At 43.3% G+C, this 21,156-nt stretch overlaps 2 protein-coding genes across 3 annotated transcripts in view; one reads left to right on the forward strand and one right to left on the reverse strand.

The window, feature by feature from the left end:
* Window positions 1-10: 10 nt before the first annotated feature.
* LOC132143646 (inorganic pyrophosphatase-like) lies at window positions 11-3,366 on the reverse strand. Of its 2 annotated transcripts, none has more exons than XM_059554056.1 (12): window positions 3,136-3,366; window positions 2,710-2,774; window positions 2,514-2,552; window positions 2,376-2,429; window positions 1,767-1,886; window positions 1,489-1,575; window positions 987-1,113; window positions 774-901; window positions 594-682; window positions 350-419; window positions 237-276; window positions 11-162 (listed from the first exon to the last, which is right to left on the reverse strand). In XM_059554056.1, the coding sequence occupies exons 1-12, from the start codon at window positions 3,308-3,310 to the stop codon at window positions 134-136; spliced, it is 1,023 nt and encodes a 340-aa protein (XP_059410039.1). In that variant the 5' UTR covers window positions 3,311-3,366; the 3' UTR covers window positions 11-133. The 2 variants fall into 2 exon arrangements, with proteins under 2 accessions (XP_059410039.1, XP_059410040.1); XM_059554057.1 differs by having other exon boundaries at window positions 1,767-1,882; window positions 2,372-2,429.
* A 3,581-nt stretch (window positions 3,367-6,947) lies between these two features.
* Window positions 6,948-21,156, forward strand: part of arhgef38 (Rho guanine nucleotide exchange factor (GEF) 38) — a 21,443-nt gene continuing 7,234 nt past the window's right edge. Inside the window, exon 1 of the mRNA XM_059553404.1 lies at window positions 6,948-7,124. Within this exon, the coding sequence (XP_059409387.1) occupies window positions 6,948-7,124 (177 nt within the window). The remainder of the gene's footprint in view (window positions 7,125-21,156) is intronic.

The raw sequence follows: 21,156 nt of genomic DNA on the forward strand, positions 1-21,156 counted from the left end.
ATGTTTTAAAAAAAAAAAAAACATTAATAAAACAAAAATCTTTGCACCAGGGACATTACTGAACCCATATAAAGGCATCTTCTGGCCTTTTCTACCTTCTTCTGAGATCACACTGCAAAGAGGTAATGATCTTTTACTTCGTGAAGAAGTGCCATTTGTCCACTGCAAAATAGAAATGAAGTTAACAAAGTCAGGTAACTTGTAAAAGTATTGAAAAACATAAAATACAAATTTACCTTCAGATGGTACTGGAAGGGGTTCCCCATATTGTGTAGCCTACAACAGCAAAAGAAAATTTACCTTCTGTCTAATAGCAAAAATTAGCCAGTGAAAGAACATAAATACTTACAGCTTCAACTTCAGTACTGGCCTCTGCATCACTGCATTTGAATGGACTCTCACATAAGGAAGTGTTTTGACTAAGAAAGAGATGGATCAAAGTAAATACCACCACAAAAATCTAAACGGTCATCAAAATGACTAGAAATGAGATATCAAACAATTGAAAATGTAGAAAAACTAAAATGTATCACAAAAAGAAACTCTGCTGTCATTTAATAAATCTGAAATAAAAAATCTAATCTTACACTCACCAAACAATGTCATCACCTTTCATCTTTTTTCTCATCACTAATGCTTTCCAGAAGCTGTGTGTTGATTTTATGACTTCTATAGCAAAGTCCTAACATGATATTAACAACATTACATTAGATGATTGATCATCAAGTGAATTAACAATTCTCTCTCATAATCAATCCTCTATGATACACTACCTTATCCTTGAATTGTCCATTGAATGCAAACTGGTTCTCAGGCTTCCCATCTGGCACTTTATATTTTTTAAACCAATCTACGGTAGCCTCAAGGTGACCAGGCTTAATCTTTCTCACATCCTCAATGTCTGTTGGAGATACACTAGTTGAGATTACACAGTCATAAATGCTGATAATGTGCTAATAACAAAAACATTTTTACAAATGACTCACTGTTAAGGCTTGATGCATCAGGGTCCTCTATATTGATGGCTATTACCTTCCAGTCAGTCTCTCCTTCATCTATCAAAGCCAGAATTCCAAGAACTTTAACCTGAATCACCTGCCCTGTTACACACACCTGTAACACAGAAATATACAGTGGCTTATATAGTAATCAGACCCATAACCAATTTGTGTTAGGAAAGAAAGAAGAATGTATTATGCAAAATAATAATACACTGATGGAACAATGGGCCAAAAATGCCACCTACACAGCGTTAGAAGGGGGGGGAAACTGTCAAATAGGAATGCAATATGAGGACTGAGTGAAAACTCATTTTAATTTTTTTTTTGAAAAGACTGAGAAATATTGATTTTAAGGTTTCAATATTTTTAACTGAAAGCAAAATTTAGTTAGGATTGTTGTTGTTGTTATTTTGCGTGTGAAATACAAAACTGCTAAATGTTGCAAATAGTTTTGTAAAATATTATATAAACCAGTGATTCCACCGACCTTGGAGCCAATCTCACACACGTCTATGGGGTCATTGTCTCCACAGCACATGGTTTCCTTGTCAGTATGGCTGGGGTCTTCCCATGTCTTTAAACATTGGTTTAAAAAAAAAAAAAAAAAAGTATTTTTAGTATTTATGCAATGTGACAGAAGATTAGTAATAATAACAAAAAATGGCACACATACACACAACGCAAGAATACTGTACAATTAAGATGTTCAAATCAGATTGCAGACAGTTTTGAAAATCATAGCCATAATCAAAACCATGACATCACCTGTGGAAGTGCACCATAGTTCCAAATGTAACCTTTGTGTGGAAAAATGTTAGCAACATATCGCAGCTTGCCTTTCTTCACATCTTGCTTGATTGGGTTCAGTGGTTCCTTTGTTGCTATCTGTGGACAAAAATAAATAAATAAATAGATAAATAACATACTATTGCATTGTGTTAAGCACAATATCAGAACACAATATTTAATGGATTAAAAATTTTAATTTAATATCAAAATGCAATTTTTTTTTTTGATCGATTTGGTACTTACTGTATAAGCCTGAAGCTACACAGCCCAGATACAAAGCTAAATTAGATATATGGTATTATTTATAATTATTATTGGCAAATAAATCTTCCTTTTGCCAACTTATTGATATAAATAACTGACTTGATTTTTTAACTCTCTTTTTTCTATTATTAATCTTATGTAAGTCTTATATTCTTTCTATTTTTCTTCTCATGCAAGTCTTATATTCTACATTAAATTAGCTTTCTAATTTACTGGCCAAATCAGCCACTGATCAATCAAAGTAAGAACTAGAGAATTGCTGGTCATCTTAGCCACAGTCAGACACTAGAAAAACTGATACAACTCTAAAAATATACTTGCCTCCATCTTGGCATTTGACCAACGAGGTACTTCTACAACCATATTAAACAATATCTGTTAAAGACAGCACAAAATGATTAACTTCTATTTTGCGAACAATAAGCTCCCAAAATGTGTAGATTGATGATGAATGGTTACCTCATTAGTTTTTAACTTCTTTGGTGGAACACCACATTCCTGAAATGTTAGAAACATAATGGCAACAAAATTAGAAAAAAAGACTGGGTAAGAATTGTGCCTGTTGTCTTGATGTCAATTAGGTTATTCAATTAATTACTCATTTATTTTTTACTATCAGACATAACATCACTGATTTGAAGTACATTACACAAACCTGTTCATCAGAAACATAGAGAGGAATGTCATGGAAAGGGGATATGTACTTTCCATCTGAACTTTCTGCAAAGCAAATGTTACAATCTGTATCATTCATCCAATCCAAGGTATCAATGAAGTATTATCTAACGTTACTCTATATGTTTAAATTACCATGAGACCTTGCGTATTGCTAAAGTGAACAAAATACAACGATAAATTGTCAAATTATATCGTTTTATAGATAGATTTTTAAATTGTGTGAGTGTAACTGTTAATGCATGCATGTTCTGTCTCTTGCTTATGACGTTCAGAAATCTCCCACCGTTAGAGTGCATAAATCATAAGTCTTTTGTCACCAATAATCATTTTATTTGAAAGGTGTGAGCCGTTTATAATGCTCATTTTTATGAATGGCATTAAAAGATAAGAAGGGCGAACTTACTCAAGTAAACCCTGTAGTCAGTAGAGTTTGGTCGTCCTCGCAGCTCTGTAAGGTAATGTGCCATTTTTCTAAAATGAATGTAAGTAGCTGAAAATAAAGACGTGCTTTTTCGAGAGTACTGTGCAGAGAAGAAGGTAGCAGAAAACCTCGTGGCAGTATGAATAACTAAGCGCATTATTTACATCGATGTATATTTCTGCTTGCGTTTAAACGTGTCGCACATTGCGCGTCACAAATTCTCTTTTAGATATTCCATACTGCCACCTATAGGCAGGTGACCGTAATTCACACAAAAGGTTAGCTAAAGTATCTATCCAAGCAAATATGCAAGAATGGGGAACAGTGTGGATATTACCTGTATAGAGAGATTAATTGAAATTTAAGTTTCACTCATTATTTTTTGTTATTAAGTTTTAGGGTTATTTTAATTAAAAAAGAGCCATTCGTTTAGCTATACAAGTACAAATTATTAGGCAAATGTAAGGCAGCTGATGAGTGCTCGGTAGGGGGTGCTCTTCCTCTTTCTATGGCTGCTAAAAATGACTGTTAAAAACTCAGCTTTAATGATGTACGTAGATAACTGCATTGCCAAAGATTCACCTCTTTGTTTTGTTCTTTCATTCTTAGCAGATGCAAGTGAACCAAATGTTTACTCCAAACCAATCACAAATTGTACTTCAAGTATTCTGAGATCCAATAGCTTTGTGTGAGGAGAAGACTGAAATGAAACTTATTCAATGATAATCTTTTCCTCTAAAATCTCATTTGTTCATTTGTATCTTAACCATTTCCAATTGTGCAAGTCACATTTGAGAGATGTTTAGAGAATAATTAAATCCTGTGTTTTTAGATACCCAAAACTTCCAGTTTCTTAGCATAGTAACCACAACCGTAGGAAGTTTTGAATGCATCCTCAAATGCAGAAGAAAAAAAACTGACAAACAGCTCAAAAGGTGCCAGTATCTGGAAATATTTACATTGTACAAACCAGGACTGATCTCTCCAATTGCACAGAGGTCACTATAAAACTCTGCACGTTGACATGAAATGTATTTTAATCTCACATAAATGCACTCGAGGTAAGCAATGAAATCATAGAGACTTGTTATTGTACAAAGAATAAAGGCAACCAAAACCAATCAATGCTGTGCAAATATACTAGCCTATGTCAATTCAGGCCTCTATAAAACTAAGTCTAGTTAGATGTGATCATTAGCTATAACCAGCTCATGTGGTGCAGTAAAGTAAGAAGATAATGTGTCCCACAACATTTTTCAGTTAAAAGAGAAATCCTAAAGACTGCAGTGTGTTCACCGTAATACTGAAATTGTGGTGTGTACTGTTTATTATTTTGCTTATGTACTAAATCGAATCTAAATCTTTTTAAGCTCAACTGTGATATCACAAATTGTGGGAAGTCCTTTGACTTTTATAATCTGTTTTAGTCCAACTGGGCTTAATAAAGAAGGGACAATGTCAACAGTTCCCTTTTTTCAGTAGACTTAAAAAAATTCAATGTGTGATCCTCTCCACCTCAATAAACTGATACTCCTTTCTGCTGCTAAAACTGATCAGAAACATTAATACAGTGAGTGAGTCATGTTGACCGGAAATATACAAAAACCTTAAAAGTGTACCATATGATAAAAGAAAAAAGGAAGTAGAAAGAGGCCACTGGATACGAGCACAGTGCAATTCTTTACTAATACAAGAAAGTTTATCAAGCAAATCTTATTACCATAACAGAAGAGTATAGGTACCACACAGGTCAGGAGAAACCAGAGTTCCTTCTTTATTTATTGTAAATAACACTAAATAAATACATAAAAAAATAACCTTATCATTCACTTTCAGAACAGGAGAGGGCTCGGGGTTAATTGACTCTAAACTCATACTCAACAACAAATAAATACAAAAAATAGTTTCACTGCCTGCTCACAAAAAGAGCAATCGGCTACTAAATATTATTTACATACTAATAATACAAACACACAAATTTTATGTTTTTATTATAAAAGCATTTAGCTATAATGTTTGTTTGTTTGTTTTCAAATTTAAAGAAAATGATCTGTAGATCTTAATTAAACAGACCAAATTCAGATGAGTGAGTAATTTGTCACAGCATTTTATTTTTTATTTTTGGCGCGCAATCACCCAAAATGACTTGAATCAGACTGTCATCTGCAGAGAGAGTTGCATGTACAAAATCATTTCACCAACTGGGTACTTCAATGAAGCTTTAGGGGGATAACATACAAAGTTGACCCTTTAAAGAAAGTGATTTAGTGAAGCTGTTGTAACCCTAAAGGTACAGTTTTTACACTTACCCAATGTTTATATGAAAGTTAATTTCTTTGTCTTTTGTGTTTACGTTTCTAAATAGAGCCATGGCTGCAGGGCATGGACTAAGTATCACATAATTATGATAATAAATTTTTTTTCCCAAACTCATGACTCTTTTAATCAAGGTTTGACTACATTCTTATTTTAAACAGTTGGTGTGTCAGGTTCAATCTGCCTCAGTTGCTAATATTGTTTTCTCCCTATCAACCCAAAAAATAAAAAAATAACGCTAAACAGTTTCCTCATTATGTATATGGAAAAGTCACTACCATCACTAGCTGTTAACATGCCGTGTGGCTTTTTTTTTCTCCGTGTGTTATTGTTTCCTTCATGTGGTATTTTCCTAATTGTTCTAAATATATCTAGTTTATACATTCCAGTTCATTTGAAAAATAGAAAATTAAAATTAAAAAAATTAACATTCTGATGCTGTCTCTCTCTGTGATGGGCGGATGAATGCATCCATTCACTCATTCTTTATCTACACTAGACTCAGTGATGTGCAGCTCATACTACCAGATTTACCAGATTTGACTTGTATGAAAGGTAAGTTATCTATTCACATGCCTGTATATGGGACATTTTTTTACTACGTTTTTACACAGACAGACCAGCTGACCCCTGAATGTAGTCATGCATGTTAGTCAGAGTTGAAATGAGTCAACAACCATTTCTCATTAAAGTCAATTTGAGATTTGATAGGAAATCTGATCTATTAAAACAGTAACCAGAAGATAATGAAAATAAAAATAAAATCATATTTGAAAGACCACAGGCATATGACACATTTGTCAGCGTTTACAAATTTGGTCTTAATGTTGATATATACACCAGCATTGTCATAATGCTTTGTAAATGTTGACACAAATCTTTACAGGCCTGTTTGATATGTCGACCTTTGTCATGCCCTTTAAAGTTAAGTCATCAGACCCTCCTTCTTATTTAATATTAACTCTATCTGCACAACACATTTTCAGTAATCTAAAGGGATTGTTTAGTTTCCCACACAATTACGACAACCAAACATTGAAATATGTATATCAACCAAATTAAAGTTTATATTTCAGATATGGCTTTCTTTCTGGTTATAGACAGACAGACAGACAGAGACAGATCCAACAGGTATGCAAATGCTACTTTGCAAATTCAAGTCACTCTGCAAAATATTACGCTGTTTGAATCCCATTCCACACCATCTATCTTCACCTTAAGGTAGACCAGACTCCTTCATCTCTAGCTTCATATGTGTGTGTTTTGTAAAGAGAGAAGTGAAGGAGGTGTGGCTACAGCTCTTCTGAGGCAGGTATAGCGGAAACAGAGGGGGAGGGTTTACCTGCATGGAGTCAGTGTATACACAGCAATAGCAGCAACACTGCACCTGTTCCTCTTCCCAGACTCTCCCCTTCTCTGTCTCTCACTTTCAACTTTACACCAGACAGCCAAACAAGAGGGAGCAGAAAGGGGTCAACATGGATCCCAACCAGGCCAGTGGGAATGACAGAGAGAATGAAAAGGGGGAGAAAAAAGAGAAGGAGAAAGGAATTAAAAGGAGAAACAGACTTTTTACAAGATACCTGGAAAGGAGGAAGACAGATACTATTGTGGATGATGACGCTTCCAAAGGTGACATCAGCATCGCAACCTTGGTGAGAAGGAGCCATTCTGACAAGACAGAGTATAGTGCTAAACTTAAAGGTAATTATTTTGTCACAAACTAAATTTAATGTGCCTTTTCACTTAATTTGTTTGAAGCAGCGTTCTCTTATAGTGGTTAAACATAAAATATTTTTGTAGTAAAGCCTTGCTAACTTTATAAAGACAGTTGTTACACAAACTGCAACACGTTTTAACACAGTCACCCGTTTTTTCTGTCATCCTGCAGAGCAGCAGGTTAGCACAGAGTTGGTTTTGTACCAATCATACTCTCGTAAATCCTCCCATCTCAAATTCCATTAGATCTTTGTATGCAGTGAAGTAAAAAGAGGGTATGTGTGTGTGCTGATTTTTAGCACCTGTTGCGTTAAAACGTTACAGCGAAAGACCTATTCCCACTGGACTGATGTCACATATGCAAACTGAACCTCAGCCACAGTGCTGAACATGGCTGTGGAACAGTCGTAAACAAGCACAGCCACAGTGCCTTTGTTGTTTACTTCATATAAAAGTTTCTAGGTATATCTAATAATCTTTATTTAGGTAACTCCACATTGCAATCTTTTTTTGCTTTATTAGAGCCTTAAATTCAGTGAAAAAGAAATATTGTTATAAATATACAGTTGTTAATTCATTCATTTTCTTGTGAACATCATGTCACAGTCTGGTCATGCTAATATGTCATCATAATCTTAACTTGAAAATGACATCACTTTTTTAAAAAAAATACTAGTTTAACCAGTGAAAAGGGAATGAGTCATGACATTGAGGACATCTTACAGATATGTGGACAGTCTTGTCATACAAGCTTCTTAGTTTGCAGACAATTAGCCTTTATATAAACAAAATGAGTTGTCATTCATTCAAATCATGTGAATGAGATATCTGAGACTTCACAGCTATATCTTTGAAAAGCAAACAAACCATTTTACGTACTGAATATCTGAAACACTTACAACTAGGAATATGTTAGCAGTTTTAGTTCCTTTTTCTATAGAGCCATTAACTATCCGACTTTAAAATAATTTTCAGAACTTTTAAATTCTAGATATGTTAGTTATTCAAATGAACTAGTCCCAGTTACTAATATATCTGCAAATAATTCCAGCACAGTGTTGTAATCCATTTTATAATATTTATATTTACATTTCTTAGTGTGTCTCTGACAGCCAGCTGTATGTAATATGGCACATTTCAAGTCAAATATGATGACATAATTGAGGAAATGTTGGTCCCTGAACAGGAAGTGCTCAAAAAAACTGAGTGTGCTAAATCATTCACAAACCAAATGAAACATAGATTAGTGAAAAAAAATATAAATATTTTAATGTCTGTCCCAAAAGAAAAATAAATGTCTAAAGCAAACACTTGATCACATGAGACACAAACTCTTAATAGGCACTTGCAGGGCAGGTTTCACTTGTGTGTGAAATGTGTTTGCATCCTGTATGTTTACTTTGTGTCATTAAGTCAAACCAAGCAGAGGGAGTAGGATGAGAGTCTCGCTTGAGGCTGTCAAATGATTGAAAATAATTAAAATAAAATAGGCAAATCATTATCAATACAATACAAAGGCACTGGAGTTAAATCAACACTCACACAGAGCTCGAAGCACATCTCCAAGCTTTAGTTCAGTCAGGTTGAGTGAAAAGTCCTTTCTGCCACTCTAAATTGTTTAGGCAGTTAAAATGCAGCTTCAGAGAATAATTTATTACAGATGAAGCATTTGCTATGAGGAAATCCACTGTATTAGCTCATGTGTCACTTTTTTCTGAATAATGGAACACGTGATGGTGATTTGTAGGGCAGAGATTTGTTATATGATTCTGTGTGAATGGGATGAGTGAAATACAACTCCTCTATTGTCATAACCAAACACTTTGTCTAAGACTTACTCCTTGAATTGTGTCTTTGCACTGCACTTTTTTTCACACAGAATAAGACACCATTTTGTTTTCAGGTTAATTAAAGTTACTGAATTTTAAACTTTGGATCTTTTTAGGAGTGTCATTACCATGAAATGCAAGAGAAAATCCTTGCATTATTGCAATAATTTCCTTATTTAAATCAGAAATTATTAAAATTTGGTCTAATGATTAGTCTGTTTAAATATTAAGTCTACCTTATCTTGGGAATGTGCTAGTACTAAAAGATATAAGGCCTAGACAGCAATTGCATCACAAAAAGTAATATGACACCTGGCCCCACCTTTGCCAGAAGCCTCTCTGTGTTTCTTTCTGTAAGAGGAAGTGTCATATTGAGGTTATCAGGAAACAAAGAATCATCTCACTTCCCAAAGTACATACCTGCTTTGTTCAACTTTCTTATTGCCAGCAGCAAGACATCCTTTTTTATTTTATTTTTTTTAATAAATATTTAAAATGCTGGTCTGTTTGCATTTCACAGGAATCCAGTTTACAAAAAAAAAGTTTGTACATTTTACAAACAGAAAGAAAGAAAAAATCCCGCAGTAAAAGATAGTATTCCATATGTGATGTAAACCTGTAAATGGTTTAACATTGCATTATTGTTACGGATCACTCTGAGACAGAGGAGTAACAGATGAAAGATGTTGTTTATTGAATGGACACAAGCAGAGGAGCGGGAAGTGAGGAGTGAATGGGTGTTGGGATCCGTGCCGGGAAGGAGGGTACCACACACACGCACCGTGGGGTCTTAGGAGGATCTTGGAGGTAATCCTTGGAGAGAAGATGGATGAAGAGTCTTCGGAGGTTATCCTTGGAGAGAAGGTAAAGAGGAGTTAGTCCTAATAGTTAGCGCAGGAATGATCTTGTCGTGAACGTGACCGGACAATGACTGGGTGCGTGTGTGTGGCTTTTGTGGTGCTGTGGTGGATGATAGGTGATGCGGATCAGGTGGTGATGATTACTATTCAGGTGAGGGTGTGCGCCGTGATTGTGTGGAGGTGGAACCTGGCGTGTTTGTGATAGTACCCCCCACCCCAGGGCCCGCTCCTGAGGGCCGGGGACCCCGACGTCGTGGTGGGCGTCCTCTACCCCTGGGAGCTGGTCTGTTGGGGTGTCTTGAGTGGAAGGTATCCAGCAAGGAGGGGTCCAAGATGTCATTGCGTGGGACCCAGGAGCGTTCCTCTGGACCGTATCCTTCCCAGTCCACTAGGTACTCCAGCTGCCCACCACGCCGCCGGGAGTCCAGGATGTCCTTGACCGAGTAGGCTGCACCGTCATCTAGGAGGAGTGGAGGGGGGGCTTCCGTCTCGCCAGGTTCTGTGGAGGGAAGAACAGAAGGATGGTGAGGTTTCAGGAGTGAGACATGGAATGTGGGGTGAATCCGGTACTCGGGAGGAAGTTGCAGTTTGTAGGTGACCGGATTGATCTGCTGAGTGGTAGTGAACGGGCCAATAAATCTGGGACTAAGCTTGCGTCAGGGTAGACGCAGGCGGATGTCCCGGGTAGACAGCCAGACCTTCTGACCGGGTTGGTACTGAGGAGCCTCGGAACGGCGAAGGTCGGCTGCCGTCCTGCGTCTACGGAGCGCCCGTTGTAGTTGGTGATGGGCCGCGTCCCAGACCCTCTTGCTCTCCCGGAACCAATAGTCGACCGCGGGAACGTCAGAGGGCTCTCCAGACCAGGGAAACAGGGGTGGCTGGTAGCCGAGTATGCACTGGAAGGGTGTGAGTCCGGTGGTGGGTTGACGGAGGGAGTTCTGTGCGTACTCGGCCCACCCCAGGAATTGGTTCCAGGAGTTCTGGTGGACATGATAGAAGGTACGGAGGAAGCGTCCGATCTCCTGGACCTTTCTTTCCGTCTGCCCGTTGGACTGCAGATGGTAGCCGGAGGATAGGCTTATGGCCACACCTAGGAGGGAGTAAAATGCTTTCCATACCCGGGAGATGAATTGGGGGCCCCGATCCGACACTATGTCCTCTGGAATGCCGAAGTACCTGAAGACATGGTTAAACATCAGTTCTGCCGTTTCCATGGCAGTGGGGAGACCCTTCAGAGGAAGAAGACGACATGCTTTAGAAAATCTATCCACAACAATCAGAATACATGTGTTATTATCAGAGGGAGGAAGGTCGGTCATGAAATCCACTCCCAGGTGTGACCATGGGCGGTTGGGGACTGGCAGAGGATGGAGTTTGCCAGATGGTAGATGGCGAGGACTCTTGGACATGGCACAGCTGTTACATCCACTCACGTACCTTCTGACATCCGAGGCCATGTTGGGCCACCAGAAGCGTTCCCGTAGCAACGAGAGGGTTTCATTGACCCCCGGGTGACCAGTGCCAAGTGATGTATGGGTGGCGTGGATGAGAGGAGTGTGACGTGTCCTAGGGATGTACTGGTGTCCTGGTGGGCAACCCGGCGGAGCGTTGGTAGGAGTTTCGGCTGGAGGTAGGGTTTCCGCAGACCAAGCGATAGGGGCCACTATAACCTTGTCTGAGAGGATGGGTTCGGGGTTCTGAGACCTCTCTTCGGGTGAGTAACATCTGGACAGAGCATCGGCCTTAACATTCTTTGCCCCAGGGCGGTAAGTGATGGAGAACTGGAAGCGGGTGAAGAATAGCGCCCAGCTGGCTTGTCTTGGGTTGAGTCTCTTGGCTGCCCTAAGGTATTCCAGATTTTTATGGTCAGTGAGAACTTGAAAGGGGTGTTTGGCACCCTCCAGCCAATGTCTCCACTCCTCCAGGGCAAGCTTGATGGCCAGTAGCTCCCTGTTGCCAATGTCGTAGTTTACCTCCGCCGGGTTGAGCTTCCTGGAGAAGAAGGCACATGGATGGAGGCGGCTGGGCGTCCCCTGCTGCTGAGACAGGACCGCACCCACTCCGGTTGTAGAGGCGTCCACCTCCACGACGAATGGTAACTCAGGGTTAGGATGCACGAGGAGTGGGGCGGTTGTAAAGGCCAGCTTCAGGGCCTGGAAGGCTTCGGTGGCGGCAGGAGTCCATCACAGGGACTTGGGCTTCTGACGAAGGAGGTTGGTTAGAGGACTGGTGATGGTACTAAAGTTCTGAATGAATCGTCTGTAGAAGTTTGCGAAGCCAAGGAATCGCTGTAGTTCCTTGATGGTGGTAGGAATGGGCCAATCCCGGACGGCGCTTACCTTCCCCTCGTCCATCCGGATGCCACTGCGGTCGATGGTATAGCCAAGGAACTGCACTGAGGGCTGATGGAATGGGCACTTCTCTGCCTTTAGGTAGAGCTGGAAGTCCCTCAGGCGTTACAAGACCTCCGCAACGTGGCGTCGATGTTCGGCCTGGCTCCGGGAGTATATCAAGATGTCATCGATGTACACTAGGACGAATTGATGGAGGAAATCCCGGAGCACCTCATGCATTAAATCCTGGAATACATAGGGGGCGTTTACTAGCCCATACGGCATCACGCAGTACTCGTAGTGGCCAGTAGGGGTGATGAAGGCGGTCTTCCACTCGTCCCCCTCGTGTATCCGGATGAGATTATACGCGCTGCGGAGGTCCAACATGGAGAATACAGTGGCACCACGGAGATGTTCTAGGGCCGCTGGGACGAGGGGAAGAGGATAGCCAAACATCTGAGTAATCTTGTTCAGGGCTCTGTAGTCTATACATGGCCGCAAACCTCCATCCTTCTTGGCCACGATGAAGAAACTCGAAGCAGCAGGGGAGGTAGATGGGCGGATGTATCCTTGAGCCAGCGCCTCCCTGATGTAATCCTCCATGGCCTTCTCCTCGGGAACGGATAGGGGATAGATCCGTCCCCTAGGCACTGGTTCACCCGGCAGCAGATCTATAGCACAGTCCCATGGCCGGTGTGGAGGCAGCTTGGAGGCCCGCTTCGGGCAGAAGACATCACTGAAGGGGGCGTAGCACTGGGGTATGGAGATGGACTGGTTGATGGCAGGGCTTTCAATAGAGGTGGTGTAGACTGGTAGTGATTCGGAGGGACGTTCCACGGGAACTGGACAGCCGGAGATACATGATTGAAAGCAGGCTTCGCCCCACTTCAGGATTTCTCCGGTCTTCCAGGAGATCACCGGGTTATGCTGCTCCAACCACGGGCGCCCTAGGATGACGTCAGCGGTGGAATCCTCCAGAACCAGCAGATGAATGTCCTCATGGTGAAGGAGTCCAGTTTGGAGGGAGATTGGACCCATGCAGTGGATGGGTGTTGGGATCCGTGCCGGGAAGGAGGGTCCCACACACACGCACCGTGGGGTCTTAGGAGGATCTTGGAGGTAATCCTTGGAGAGAAGATGGAAGAAGAGTCTTCAGAGGTTATCCTTGGAGAGAAGGTAAAGAGGAGTTAGTCCTAATAGTTAGCGCAGGAATGATCTTGTCGCGAACGTGACCGGACAATGACTGGGTGCGTGTGTGTGGCTTTTGTGGTGCTGTGGTGGATGATAGGTGATGCGGATCAGGTGGTGATGATTAGTATTCAGGTGAGGGTGTGCGCCGTGATTGTGTGGAGGTGGAACCTGGCGTGTTTGTGACAATTATATGTAAATTTGCTATAAAAATATTAAAATTAATGTTTTTTTGGGGGGGAGGGCACTTTGCATCATTTACAGTGAAACGCAAAGACATTCTCTGAATACCTTTTTTAAATCATTTTTGTTATCAGTAGCAACTAACATACATTTTATGTTGCATTTTCTGTTATATAGATAATCTTTATTGCATTATTTTGTGTTATCATGATGGTGATTTTGATTCAATGTGTGGCTTTCTGTTTTACAACCTGTAGTAAAATGTTAGTTATCAGTACATTTTAAGGTACAAAACAGATTTTGGCAGTTCAAGAAAAATTATATCATTGTTAAAGGGATCATATGATGGTACATGCACTTTTACAAGTTGTTTGAACTTAAAAGTTGTTGGCACCATTAAAGGTACAATTTCTAACGTAACCTCGGTTCTCTCTAGAAGAGGGAACGAGTACTGCGTCTTAGCTAAGACGCTACGGGAAAAGTCTCTTTTCACGAAATACTGAAGCAAAAAATTATCCTTAATTTTGAATTTTTGTAAAGCGCATTAGCAGCAGTACACAGCCATAGGCGAGACGGCTCGCTCGCTCATTGGCTGCTCTGCGGCAAGTGCACAGCCTATCAAGCGCAGGTTGATGCAATATCAGACCAATAAGGGCGCTTAGCGCCCTTCACGCCACTTCACGCCACTTCCCGCCGAAATGGGTGTGGCCCAACCCTATAAAAGGAGCTCGAAAAGGCTGACTCACCTGATTTATTTCATCGCCGAAGCGAACCAGAGTGAATCGTACGCACGGCAGAGAACGCAGTACTCGTTCCCTCTTCTAGAGAGAACCGAGGTTACGTTAGTAACCGAGTACGTTCTCTTACGAGAATTCTCTCGTACTGCGTCTTAGCTAAGACGCTACGGGAACCCCATGTAAAACGCCGTGCGCGCAGGGATCACACACCAATAAACCTGAAGCAACGCCCAGGATTTACAGTGCACAGTCACCCGAGGGACTTACAGAGAGCCCAGGACAGGAGAGGGGGGGAGTCCTCCATCCCATATCTAGCAGCACCCGTAGATGCGGCAATACAATCATCACACAGTCGAGGCAAGGCCTGACCAATATGGCAATGCGGGTCTTATGCAATACTGCCCATATAACAGTTGGCAGCGCATAACGCTCACGAACTCAGAATTCCCATCAGGGCCCTGATTCGGCTATACCGACAGCAGCCTTGCTTGCAAGGCGGGAACCTCCAGGTTATAGAACCTGATAAATGTAGACGGCGAGGCCCAACCTGCCGCCATACATATATCCTGCAAGGAGATCCCAGTAGACCACGCCCACGACGAAGCGACGCCCCTCGTGGAGTGTGCTCTGACGCCCAGTGGGCACTGAAGACCCCTGGAAGCGTAAGCCAACGCTATGGCGTCAACTATCCATCTGGATAGAGTCTGTCTCGAAACAGCCATTCCCTTGGAACATCCACTGAACGAGACAAACAGCTGCTCAGTCTGTCGAAAGACAGCGGAGCGAGACACATAAGCTCTTAAAACCCTAACAGGGCAAAGAAGACTTGAGTCTCCATCCTCTCCTGACACCGACAGGGCAGACAGGGCAATAACCTGAACCCGAAACGGCGTGTTGAGGGACTTTGGCACATAACCGTGCATAGGTTTGAGTATGACCCTTGAGTCATTAGGCCCAAACTCCAAGCACGACTGGCTCACGAGAGCGCGTGCAGGTCACCCACACGCTTCACTGAAGCGAGAGCCAACAAGAATACCGTCTTGAACGACAGATGCTGGAGGCTAATCGATTGGATAGGCTCAAAAGGGGGACCCTTCATGGCCTCCAAAACCGCCGCGAGGTCCCATATAGGGACTGACGGAGGTCTGGGAGGATCCAGCCTCCTAGCTCCTCTAAGGAAGCGGATGACCAAATCGTTCCTTCCTATTGACTGACCGAGCGCTGTTTCAGAAAACGCTGCGATGGCCGCCACATAAGCTTTGAGCGTGGATGGGGCTCTGCCCTTATCCAACAGCTCTTGTAGGAAGGAGAGAACCTCCGTCACCTCACAACTAAGGGGTGAACATCCCCGAGCTGTACACCAGCTGGAGAACACCGACCACTTCGAGGCATACAGCCGTCGTGTCGACGGAGCTCTAGCCTGAGTGATGGTATTTAGCATTCCCACTGAGAGATCAGCGGGTAACCGTTGAGCGCCCACACATGGAGGGACCACAACTCCGGTTGAGGGTGCCAAATCGAGCCCCTGGCCTGCGAGAGGAGGTCCCTCCTCAACGGCACTGGCCACGGGGCGATGTCTGCTAACTGCATCAAATCTGGGAACCATGGTTGGTTCTTCCAAAAAGGTGCTACAAGCAGTATTGAACATCTCGTTTCTCTCACCCGTTCTATCACCTGCGGAAGGAGGGAGATGGGAGGGAAAGCATAAAGCGGGCAGCACGGCCATCTCCGTGACATCGCGCTTTCGTTCTTGGAAAAGAACGCGGGGCAGTGAGCGTTTTCGTGGGACGCGAAGAGGTCCATCTCCGCCCTGCCAAATCTCTCCCACAACAGCCGGATTGTTTGCGGGTGTAGAGACCATTCGCCTTGGGAATGTTGTTACGGGACCTCCTGACTGGACCCAGATTCTGTAGCCCCTGCACATGAACTGCCCTCAGCGAGCGCAAGTTGCGCTGAGCCCAAACCAGGAGGCGTTCCGTCAGCCTGCACAGGTTTCGGGACCCAAGACCGCCCTGGCGATTTATGTAGGACACCACAGAAATGTTGTCCGAATGGACTAAGACGTGGCGGCCCTTGATTCTGAGCTGAGTGAAGAGCTGTGCTTATATGTGAAGATGGGCACTGAGCAGTGGGCATCGTCACTACATTTATAGCACCATGGGCCGTGGCCGGGACACCAGAAATTACACCTCTTTCGGGAAATAACTGGGTAGCCGTGATAACGGTTTTTGTGTGCAGGCAAGCGGGCAACCGTACAGGCTTGCGCATTGCAAAAGACGCTGAAACAGTCACAATCCCTGGAACTGAAACAGCGGCGCGCTTAGGTGAGAGTTCGGCCGCGGCGACTCGTACACCGGTGCTTTCCTAGGATGGCTTCGGGGCTCCCGGCCTCACCGTAATCCTCTGCCCCGGTCCCCGCGGCGTGGGGCAACGGCCGATAGAGCGAGAACGGGGGTCTCGAGCTGCGTTGCTGAAGCTGTTGTGATAACGGCTTTTGTGTGCAGGCAAGCGGGCAACTGTGCAGGCTTGCGCGTTGCACAAAACGCAGAGACAGTCACAATTCCTGGAACTGAAACAGCGGCGCGCTTGGGTGAGAGCTCGGCCACAGCGGAACTCATACACCAGCGCTTCGATGAAGCAGCCATCGTATGCAGTGCAGACACAGCCTGCTCAGCAGCAGAAAGATTCACGCGAGCAGAGGTGACGTCATGCAGCTGGCTTTAGATGGCAACACCGCTTTCGTCCGCCGTCCAGCAGAGGGCGGACAAAGGTGCGTCGCTATCGCCTGTTCCACCGGCGGAAGTGACTGGTAGTTCCTGTTTTTAGCATCATCCAGTGTGGAGAATGCTAGTGAGACAGACGAACGAGTTCGCACTGAATATGGAGCGTTCCAAGCCTTTGCCACCTCTTCGTGAAGCTCAGGAAGACATGAGGCGGGCTTTGAGAAGTACGCTCATCCGAAAGGAAACTACCATCCAGCCGGGAACGAGAGGGGGGGGCGATGGTGCAGACCACTCGATGACGAGACTCGTCGCGGCCAGCGTGAGCACTCGCCTCGGCTCCTTCTCGATGTCAGCTCGTTTGCTGGGCTTCTGAGCAGAAGGCGCGAGATCCTAGGAGCTCGCCCAGCCCTCACTGCCCGAAGCTAGCAGAGTGCGGCGCCTCAGCGCAGCGGAGAATGCAGGCTCAGAGAAAAAGGCCAAGCGAGTCCTCAGAGTCACCATGGCAACAGCTCGCAGTGAGGGCATCCGCCGTCAGCGATGCGCGAGCGCTGCATGATCTTCACCCAGGCAGGAGACACAGATGACGTACCGGTCTCCCTCGCTGAGTGGGGCTCTGACGAGCCACAGGAAGGCATCTTAAAAAAGACGCAAGCTCTTTTACGAGTGTGTGTCGCAGGGCGAACACACACACACGCATAAAGAACAGTTGGATATAACAGAATTGAAAGGATATGTGCGCCGGAGAGCGCAGCAGGAACGGCAGTGGAAGGCGGCGAAGGCCAGCAGCTTCAGAAGTGGCTCGTCCCGCTGCCTATCAGACTGCGCTTGCTTCCTTCGTGATCCAGCGATGCATGAGCTTCGCTGAAGAGATGAAAAATCAGGTGAGTCAGCCTTTTCGAGCTCCTTTTATAGGGTTGGGCCACACCCGTTTCGGCGGGAAGTGGCGTGAAGGGCGCGAAGCTCTCGTAAGAGAACTCTAATGTTTTCAACTACTTGTAAATCATGAGAAAATTCCCATTCTAATCAGTGACACAGGGCAGTGCAGTCGCCTTACAATGACGTTAGTTACCCTTTGTTACCGCCTTTACTGATGTAAAAACATAGACAGTAAAAGAAATGGACAAAGCAACCCCATTGGATTCAACGGAGACAAGTGAAGTCATTTAGAAGCACGCACTTCCTGGGGGTCGAGCGTACTGCGCAGACTCAAACTGAGCTTGATGACGTAAATGTCACGTGAGCAACCTGTAAGTCTTCTAATCGCTGTGCCAAGAGAAATCTGAATCACCCACCGAATCTTGCAGACGTTGTTGAATAATTTTGTCCCGTTGCTTTTATGGACTCTCTATGGGCTTCCCTCTTGACTTCATGCCTCCACGTCCCCCCGATAGCCTCATAGACAGTAAAAGATTGCCTGCGAGCTTCTACTCCTGTTCATACGGTAATTTCTCTACTGTGCGACAGAGAGTCGCAGGTTATGACGCAATCGTTAGCCTATTTTTACAAAAACTGCTTCTACGGGGCCACAATGTAAGATACAAGGTAATGGGGCCTTTTATACATTTTGATGTTTCTTAAGAAATAATGAATGGACAAATGGAGTCTTTAAACGCCTCAGATGTGAAGTTATTTGCTGTCAAAGTGACGTCAAAATGAATGGGAGTCAATGGAATGCTAACAGCAGTTGGGTGTACACTAGCCAATGGCGGCTCCAAGGGATGCTTCAATAAAATATGAAACCCTGCCCCCCTGCGTAGAAACCACATGACAACAGTTTTGTGGACAAATGCGGAAGTAGCTTCTGGACAAACTTCAACTAGAAAGAGATGCCGATCTCGCTTGTGTTTTACTTGACAGGTGAGTTGTTTTGATTTGTATCTTTACAGAAAATGTGTGACGTCACAATAACAGGCCCCTGAGTAAGCTGTCGTCAGTCCGCCATTGTTTCACCACCGGAGCAGATGTAGACAAGAATGACTCCTAATCGAATGAGGTGTTCTGTTGTTGGACGTAATAATGAACAAAGCAGTCATCATTTACTCCCGATATCTGAGCCGCTGATGACGCAGTGGATTACATTTGTTTTTGAAGAGAAAGCATCCCTGATCTACATAAATGCATCTATGTTCGCGCGAATCATTCCTGATCCAGATTCATCTACAGAAGAAGTGAGTCTAAGGTTTTTTTTAATGAATCTTTGCAAATCGCCTTTCCTAATATATAGCCGCGTTTCCACCTCAGGAACTTTACACAGGAACTAGGGACTTTGGGCTGGTACTCAGTATGTTTCCACCGCAGGAACCAGGAACTAAATAAAGTTCCGGGTAAAAAAATGCCCCTCAGAAAGTCCCTGCTGGCGAGGTAGTACTTTTTCAAAGTTCCGGAACTTTTGGGGGCGGGACTTGGGCGCTAAACATTCTGATTGGTTGAGTTCACACAGCAATGTGATTTCGACCAGCATTTATTCGGATCATTTTCAAAATATTACTGTTATTGTGTCATAAAAATGTAATTTTAAAAGTATTTCAGGCAAAAATGTATTTGTTTAAAAATCAAATCTGTGGTTTATTTATAAAGACAGCGCCTATTTAAAAATGTGTTTCACCGAGTTCAGAGACGTGAGCTCCACACGATCAGAAGGAGCTCAGTAATCATGTTTCCACCGAGAGCAGCCTCACCTCGGCTAGACCTTGTGGTATGTGCCGCTGGCTCTGATGTCTCTTTAGTGGTTAAACATAAAATATAATTAGTTTTGGGTAAATCTAACAGGTAATCTTTGGTCTGTATTCAATTTATCTATATGTTAAAATGAAAATAAAAAAGGCAAATTTATATATTTCGTTTCATTGTAATGGCTGTATATATATATACACATATCCCTGAACTAAGTACATTTTTTGCAGCTGTTATTATGTTTAAATGAAAACGAAAGGAGGCAATGGTATTTGATATCAGAATTCGTTTTATTGTAAATGTACAGTGAGGAAAATTGCAGTAGTCAAGGCTAGCTGACTGATGTCATGTATGCTGCTGTTTGCAGAATTACCGGATTTGCGCGCTGATCTATATATAGATCAGTGCATTTGCGTCATCATGGACATCACACTCCCAAGTCGAATGCACAAAGTCTGAACTACCGAGGATGCAAGTCCAAAATCAGCGCACTTTGTATTGAGAAACGCACGCAGACCTATGTCACCAGTCTATTTGCCTAATCTTCCCGGTACTTTACACCGCGGTGGAAACGCAGGAAGCAACAGGTCTGGGGAGAAAAAAGTTCCTGGGGAAAAAAGTTCCTGGTACAAATATTCTGGGTAATTTTGGTGGAAACGCGGCATATATGATAATTAGCAAGTTTCACAATGAATGCAGCTAACTTACCTGGCAGGGGAGACACCATGATCAAGACTGGGAAGTCGTGGCCTAGTTGTTAGAGAGTCTGATTCCTAATCCTAGGGTTGTGGGTTCGAGCTCGGGTCGGGAATACCACTACTTAGGTGCCCTTGAGCAAGGCACTACACCCCCAACTTCTCCCTGGGTGCTGCAGCATAAATGGCTGCCCACTGCTCCGGGTGTGTGTTCACGGTGTGTGTGTGTTCACTGCTGTGTGTGTGCACTTTGGATTAGTTAAATGCAGAGAACGAATTCTGAGTATGGATCACCATACTTGGCTGTATGTCACGTAACTTTAACGATTACTAGCTGTGTCTCATTTCGGAGGCTGCGTCCTCCGGAGATCGCATTTGAAGGCTGCATACGTCATTGGGGAAGACTCATTTAAGAAAAGTAACCGTTAAATTGCAAAGTAAAAAATAAACTATAGCATTTTAAAAAACATCACAAGGAAAAACTGTCAATTTTATTATGATTACTTTTCTTAATGAGGACTTCCCCAATGACATATGCAGCCTTCAAATGCGACCTCCGGAGGATGCAGCCTCCGAAATGAGACACAGCGACTGTCTCTCAGAGAGCAGCTCAGAAGAGAGGGGCGGGGTCAGCAGAGCTCATAAACATTTAAGGGTGCTGTATGCTTGACACCGAGTGGTTGAACTAGGTATTGCAGTCCAAATTCAAAATATTGGAGAGGGTTTTTTTCACCCCGGCCCCTCCTC

This window comes from Carassius carassius, chromosome 7 (assembly GCF_963082965.1).
Source record: "Carassius carassius chromosome 7, fCarCar2.1, whole genome shotgun sequence".
Taxonomy (NCBI): Eukaryota; Metazoa; Chordata; class Actinopteri; order Cypriniformes; family Cyprinidae; genus Carassius; species Carassius carassius.